At 33.0% G+C, this 7,740-nt stretch overlaps 2 protein-coding genes across 2 annotated transcripts; one reads left to right on the forward strand and one right to left on the reverse strand.

Moving 5' to 3' along the window:
- Positions 1 to 1,803: 1,803 nt before the first annotated feature.
- On the forward strand, positions 1,804 to 4,005 carry LOC102587926 (cationic amino acid transporter 8, vacuolar). The gene has a single exon (XM_006349932.2). It carries the CDS (start codon positions 1,936 to 1,938, stop codon positions 3,790 to 3,792), a length of 1,857 nt encoding a protein of 618 aa, XP_006349994.1. The 5' UTR covers positions 1,804 to 1,935; the 3' UTR covers positions 3,793 to 4,005.
- Positions 4,006 to 4,726: 721 nt separating this feature from the next.
- LOC102603962 (interactor of constitutive active ROPs 4-like) lies at positions 4,727 to 6,068 on the reverse strand. Its single transcript, XM_015309835.1, has one exon. It carries the CDS (start codon positions 6,016 to 6,018, stop codon positions 5,002 to 5,004), a length of 1,017 nt encoding a protein of 338 aa, XP_015165321.1. The 5' UTR covers positions 6,019 to 6,068; the 3' UTR covers positions 4,727 to 5,001.
- Positions 6,069 to 7,740: the final 1,672 nt, after the last annotated feature.

The raw sequence follows: 7,740 nt of genomic DNA on the forward strand, positions 1-7,740 counted from the left end.
AAATATATTAATTTGAAAAAATATAAATCAATTATTTTTTCATAATATTAGTTACAGAAAATATGTTTATTAATTAATATATTTTCAAAAAAGAATATATATCTTAAATATTTAATTTAATGCCATTTATAAAGTTTCTTATTTGTCTAGTATAAATTTTAAATAATTAATTTTTATTTTAAAAATTTATTATAATTTTATGATTGCAATTGTGCATCCAAACAGAACATGTGTAATTACACTGTGGCAACCAAACAGGTCAGTGTAATTACTAGACAGTAGAATTACTAGGCTGGTAATTACTACCCTAGTAATTACACCAATTTCAATTATCAGGTGGCTTTCCAAACAGACCCTAAGTAAATAATTAAAATTTTCTTTCAAGTTTGTCACCTTTACTTTACCTCAAATTAAGGGTTATGAACTTGAAAGACATGTGCAATGAAAGATTAATAAAAGTATGAGTTATGAAGAGGATAATAAGTGAGTTAAAGACATAAAATTAATCGATATTATTCGAACAAAAGTTATAAAAATGATGTAAATTATGTAGATGACTTTTTTCACATAAAATATTTAAGAAGAATAAAAAAATTATATTAAAATATTGTATAATCGAGTTCAAAACAATATAAGTATAAGAAGAAGAAGACATGAAGGTAGATGAAAGAGAGAACATTTCTTCAATAATCCTGCTAGCAAGGGTGCACCTAGAGGTAGTCGAGGGGTTCACCCAAAGTCCCAAACTCCCTCGAAAAAAATTATCGTGTATATATAAGGTATTTAAAACAATTTTATATTTATATATTTGATTTTGAACCTATTAAATATAAAATTAGTCATTATTTTAGTGATTAAGCAGTTCAAAACTCACGGTTCCTTATGTCTTTTCTATTCAACATGTTTAAGCCCAGATTCATGTGTGATGTGACTAATAATTTTCTATTCGAAAATGTGGTACAACAATAAAAGCTAGCAATTTTTATTTTATTTTTAAAAAAAATGAAGAACCGTCGTGTAGCTCGTTTGTTCGTTTTATATAAATTTTTTTTTGGTAAATAATAATTCTTTTTTCGTTTTACTTTCAATTGTCCATATATTATTTTGACAGACTCTTAAAAAATAATAAATAAATAAATAATTTTGATAATCATCTCTATTAATTGTAAGTCATTTAAATATTAAAAAATAATCGATCTCCAATAATAAAGGTAAAATAAATAAAAGATACTCCTAGTTCATCTTAATTAAATTATTGGGATATGACATATTCCAAAAATATTTAAGGACAAAATTTTCCACTAAAATTCTTTTAATTATTTCTGTCTCAATCACCTAAAAAATATAAAATTATTAAAGTCTTATTAAATGAAGAATAAATATAAAAAAAATCTTTAAAATCCCAACAAATATGGAAAATAGTCAATTATCTATTGATTTTTATACTCCCTTCGTCCACTTTTAATTGTCATGTTGGATTTTTCGAAAGTCAATTTGACTAATTTTCAAAGTTGAATTAGAATAAATTAAATTCAACATTTTAAACAAAAAAAAAATTAGATATTCAAAATCTATATGAAAAGTACTACAAATTAAAAAAAATTGTATATCAATATTAGTCAAAATTCTTAACGTTTGACTCTAAAAAAAAGGAAATTACGACAATTGAAAGTGAACGAAGGAAATATTAGATAACATAGTTGACCAATTATTTTTACAATATTGAACAAATAAAAACGGAGGGAACATTAATGTGTATTTTTTACCTTAATGTACATCAATACATGATCTTGTAAAATATTGTGTTCTTTTATTATGCCAATATGTCCGTCCAAATACATTTTGATAATTAACTTTACCTCTAATTAAGGAAAATTCATAGCTCCACAAATCTTGGAATTCCAAAGAAATTGGTCTGATTCGATTCATACTAAGATGACAATTTCAGAACATTCTGAACAACTCAAAATTCCCTTAAATTCTTCCAAAAAATTCAGTCTCACTTCTTCTCCTCCTTCAACCTCAACAAAAATGGAGTCTTTACCAAAAACCCAACAACCCCATAAGCGTTATTGGCGTTTCAGCAAGCAAGATTTCTTCCCTGAACCCTCTTTTCACAATTTGGGATCCTACAAAAATGCCCTTTCTCAAACCCCAAATCGTCTCAAGAACCGTCTGTTTGCCCGTTCATCAGATAGCAGTGAATTGATTGAGCTTAAGAAAGAATCGGAAAATGAAATGAAATTATGTTTGACTTGGTGGGATTTAATTTGGCTTGGATTTGGATCTGTTGTTGGTTCAGGGATTTTCAGCATTACTGGTCAAGAAACCCGAAATGATGCTGGACCTGCTATTGTGCTTTCGTATGCAATTTCTGGTTTATCTGCTTTGCTTTCTGTGTTTTGTTATACTGAATTTTCTGTTGATATTCCGGTTGCTGGTGGGTCTTTTTCGTTTTTGAGAATTGAGTTGGGTGATTTTGTTGCGTTTATAGCTGCTGCTAATATTCTATTAGAGGCTATGGTGGGTGCTGCTGGGTTAGGACGTTCATGGTCGTCTTATTTTGCTAGTATTATTAAGAATAACCCGGATTTTTTGAGGATCAAGATTGATTCTTTTGTAGAAGGGTTTAATTTGTTGGATCCTATAGCTGTTGTGGTTCTTGCACTTGCTAATGGGGTTGCTATGACTGGGACAAAGATGACATCTACTTTGAATTGGATGAGTTCTATAGTTAGTGTTGGTGTGATTGTTTTTATTATAATTGTTGGGTTTGTTAATGGGAAGACTTCAAATTTGGTGCCTTTTTTCCCTTTTGGGGCTGGAGGGGTGTTTAAAGCTGCAGCAGTTGTGTATTGGTCGTATACTGGTTTTGATATGGTTGCGAATATGGCTGAGGAGACAAAGAGGCCATCGAGGGATATACCGTTAGGGTTGCTTGGTTCGATGTCTATGATCACTGTTGTTTATTGTTTGATGGCGTTGGCGTTGACAATGATGGTTAAATATACTCAAGTGGATGTTAATGCAGCTTATTCAGTTGCATTTGAAGGCATAGGTATGTATTGGGCAAAGTATTTGGTGGGGATTTGTGCACTTAAGGGAATGACTACTAGTATGCTTGTTGGGTCGTTGGGACAATCTCGATACACAACTCAGATTGCAAGAGCACATATGATTCCCCCATGGTTTGCTTTGGTTCACCCGAAAACTGGAACACCGATTTATGCTACGCTCTTGACAACTATAACTAGTTGCATTCTTGCTCTGTTCACGAGCTTGGATGTCTTGTCAAGTGTGTTCTCATTTAGTACACTTTCCATTTTCATGCTTATGGCTGTTGCATTGCTTGTTAGGCGATACTACGTTACCGATGTTACTTTGAAGCATGATTTGGGTAAATTTCTTCTTTGTTTGTTCATTGTATTTGGTTCATCAATTGGGGCAACAGTTCTTTGGAGTACTAATGTAAAAGGTTGGATTGGGTATGCTGTGACTGGCGTTTTGTGGTTGTTGGGCACTTCAGGGATGGCGCTACTTCCAAAACAAAGAATTCCAAAAGTTTGGGGTGTACCTCTTGTGCCATGGGTACCATCATTGTCAATTGGGATGAATATATTTTTGATAGGATCTTTGGGTAAGGCGGCATTTTATCGGTTCTTCATATGCAGTGTTGTGATGCTAATTTACTACGTGCTTGTTGGTGTCCATGCAACATATGATATAGCTCATCCTGATAAGCAGAAGTCCGTTATTGACGAGGGAAAAGGAAGTTCAGATCAAGTGTTATAGTTGGTATGATCTTTAGATTGATCCATGAACTTTTGCAGTTATCTGGTTTAAGATTCTCTAGGAATCGAATGTACAGCTACTAATGATGTTGGCAAAGTAACTGAATGTTCCTTTTCTTTTTCCCCTGAATGTTTAAAGTTGTTTTTCCAGTTATTGCTGAAATCCCATGACAGGAAATATGCTTTATAAGTTGGAATAGCAACGTTGTCCTTACATCCCGTATCTTCCATATTTTACTTAATTTGATTTATTATTTGTGCAGCACCATATGCATTACAACATTCTTCATTTGCATTGTCTTTGTCATAGAATTCTATTTTCTGCTAACCTATTTGATGACTGGTAGTATACTCATTTATGAGTACTAAGAAACAAGATAAGCACATGTAATGGTGTGGCAATAAAGATGTTGGAGACCATAGTTCCAATTCTAGGTGAGTCCTCCGAATTTGCCTGAGTCTTGATGGGGCAGGGTTATCCGGAGACCGGTACTTGTATTAGTGCAGGTGGCAGATACTCAATTGAGTAGTTAAGGCGGGCACTAGCTGGTCCAACATTATTCGAAAAGATAAAGGAAACAAGATAAGCAATACATGAAGCTCTAATGTGGCTCAAAACAGATACTTTTGCTCATTCATTTTGGTGGGAGTAAATTCAGGATTGGAACTTCAAGATTTCTTTGTTAGAAACTTTCAGGAGTATGGCTATCTTCCTTTGTAGTATGTGTTATGCTTTCTCTTCAGTTGAAATGTTTGAAACTCCCATATGACATTTCATATTCCATTTGAACTGTTACTTGATTGTTTTGTGAGGATATTTTCTACTAGACAATAACTGTTCATCCATGATTTTGTTGTAGACTCGTAGTTTATCATTTCATCTACTACATTTGTAACAATGATGAATGACTAAGCGAGATCTAACACAAATTTGCCAATAGGCATGACTGCTGAACCTCAAGAATAGTTTCCAACAGAAGCTACTAAGCATCAACATATTAGATTTTGGATCCAATTACTCCTAAATGACAGGTCTTTGCTCTCTTGCATCAAGCTAGACTAGGATACAAGAAAAACTAACCTAGAAATCTAAATGCAGCATATTATATTTGGTTAGATGTCATGAAAAAGATTCAAAAAGTTAGCCAAGAAAATTGAAATGGTGAGCAACCATTACTGACATAAGTCTTTGTAAGTGTTAAGAAATAGCTTATTTCTGTCCCTTCTTTCTCCACAGGTCTCCAAGCTTCTTAATACCAGAACCCTTTCTCTTCACACGACCAAAACCATCATCAGAGTCATCGATAAGTCCTGGTGAACCCATGTAACAACCATATCCTCCAACTGTTGGTTCAAATACATTACCGTAGCTCTTATAATCCATTGATCCACTCCTCTCAGAGAGCCTTCTCTCATTCATCTCCACTTCCCCAGCCAGCACAGCTGCAGCAGCATCTGCAGCTTTCTTCCATTGTTCTGTTTGGACTCTGAGTTTCTTCATCTCACTTTCTAATTCCTCCTTTGCCTTTTCGGTGGCTTCAAGTTTCTCATTTAGCGTAGAAGCATCGTTCTTAGTTGTTTCCAGTTCTTGAGTAACTTGGTTAAACTTGAGATTCATTTCCTCTGTTTTTGCCTTAGTGGAGAAAATTTCACGAGTCGTTTCATTCAGTTCCTTCTTCAGGTTTTCATTTTCTTGAAAAAATGCTTGGAATTCTTGATCTTTGTCTGCCAACTTGGCTTTCAACAAGCTTATGTCTTCATTCTTCAAAGCCAGCTCCTCAGGTGATGGTTTATCTGGTTCATCAACTGATAAAGTTGTGATTTTTTCATTAGTGGGCTGGCTAATTTCAACATTTGGGACTTCAAAAACATCAATTTCTTGGATTTTCAATTTGCTCTTAGATTCTTGGATTTCCTCAGTTTCTTGGACAGTTGATTTCTTGGTTTTCTCAAGCTGTTCTTGAACTGCTTTCTTTGCTGCTTCAACTGAAGCTAAATGATCCTTAAGATCTTTCAGCTCTTCTTGTGCTTGCCCAAGTTGAGTATCCAAATCTGCAATTCTTGTACCAAGTTTCTTTTGTTTTACTGGATCAGATTGAGCGCCTCGTGGGGATTTACGATCTCCTAACTTAGGACTTCTCTGATCAGAATCAGAACTTGATGTTCTGAGTTGCGAAGGGACTCGAGGTGATTGCCTTTGAAGCATATCTGATCCCCTATTTGACATGAAATGGATAAACTTTGCTGTCAAAACAATGAGTTGGAATTGGAAAAGAGACTATTACTGAGGGAGATTTAAATGATGCCAAGAACTCACCTTAATCTTGGCATTTCAACTTCTTAATAGAAGTGTTTGAACAAAGGTTCCAACAACTTTAGTCTTGAACTCTGTAAACAAGTCGTTTGGTAGCTGGTTAGAATTATGCAGGTATAAGTTATTCCATCTTCTATCCCCGCATAAGATAATATACCAATTTCCTCATAACTATACATGTTAGTATCAGTTATGCGAGTTTCTAAATTGCAAATCAAACATCATATTAATTTTATACATAAATACCGCATTTCCTAACTAGCTACCAAACGTTGTATTACTACTTATACAAATTAATACACGAATAAGTTGATTCTTTACTAGCTACCTAAAAAGTTGGAAATGTTTTGTTTGTTAATGATAAAGGGAAGAGTTTTCTGCTTAAAGAAGACACATAAACAATCCATAGATAGTGGTGAAGCATGCTTATAGAGCAGAGCAAAAGTAGATTTTCTTGTCCACTTTTCCCTCATGCATGTGTCAATATCATTAAAATATACATCCAACATTATAGTAAGTGATTTTTTTCATCTGTTTAAGTCTTGGTGAACAAATACCTAGTGAAATAGTCGATGCACAAGATAACCTGACACTATAATTAGCAGTTGATTTGTGAAAGATAAAGAAGAAAATGCAAACATTAGGAGATAATCTTGAATCAAGAAAATGAAAACATATTTTGTGAACTTACTTGTTTGTTTACTTAGATGCTCCTCTCCAAAGCCCTTAAAATTTAAATACTATAGTATATATAATTAAAAGAACCATCTACCTTAAAAGAAAAAAAGAACCAACAAAAGAGGATTTTTGAGAATTGAATGTTATAGGACACAAATTTAAGATTTGAAATTGAATATTTGAAGTTTTGAATTAATGATGGTGGCCTTGCAATATTTTGAAGTTGCAAGTGTATGTGTGTAGGACAAGGACTTTTTGAACGTTGAAGGCAGGGAACACTATAAAATGTGTTCTTGGGGAAACAAAGGTAATAATGTCTTCCTTACGCATTTCGTCTGAGATTATTTGTCGTGATTCCTGTGATTTAAAAGGTTTTTAACTAGTATTCGAACAGTCATAACAACGTATTCATAATTGAGGTGTTTCTAGTTTTTACAATCGATACGCTCTCCGTCTTATATTATGTGTTCACTATTCTCCAGTTTACAAGTTTTTTAATCATAAATAAGAAGATAATTTTACTCTTTCGGATCATTTTGTATTTCTCTGTTCCTGTGTCTCAAGAGTTTATGGATAGTAGTGCAGGCATTTAACCTTTGAACTTCTCCCAAGTAATATAAAGTAAGAAACACCTTGAACTTTGAATCCGTGACCAAATGTGTCATATTCTATGCTTTCTCATCAATTTTTTTTAAAAAAGATTTTAATTTTTTTTTATGATATTAAATTAAAAAGGGAAAAGGGTCTGATATACCCCTCAACTTTGTTATTTAGAGCTGATATACCCCTCGTTATGAAAGTGGCTCATATATACCCCTACTTATATACAAATGGCTCACATATACCCTTTTCCTCTAACGGAAATGAAAAAAATTAATTTTAGTTTAATTTTTTATTATTTAAAAATATATATATATATATAATCTCATATGAGTATATTTAATCCTCCTCAAACAT

The sequence above is a fragment of the Solanum tuberosum genome, unplaced genomic scaffold, assembly GCF_000226075.1.
Source record: "Solanum tuberosum cultivar DM 1-3 516 R44 unplaced genomic scaffold, SolTub_3.0 scf00116, whole genome shotgun sequence".
Classification (NCBI taxonomy): domain Eukaryota; kingdom Viridiplantae; phylum Streptophyta; class Magnoliopsida; order Solanales; family Solanaceae; genus Solanum; species Solanum tuberosum.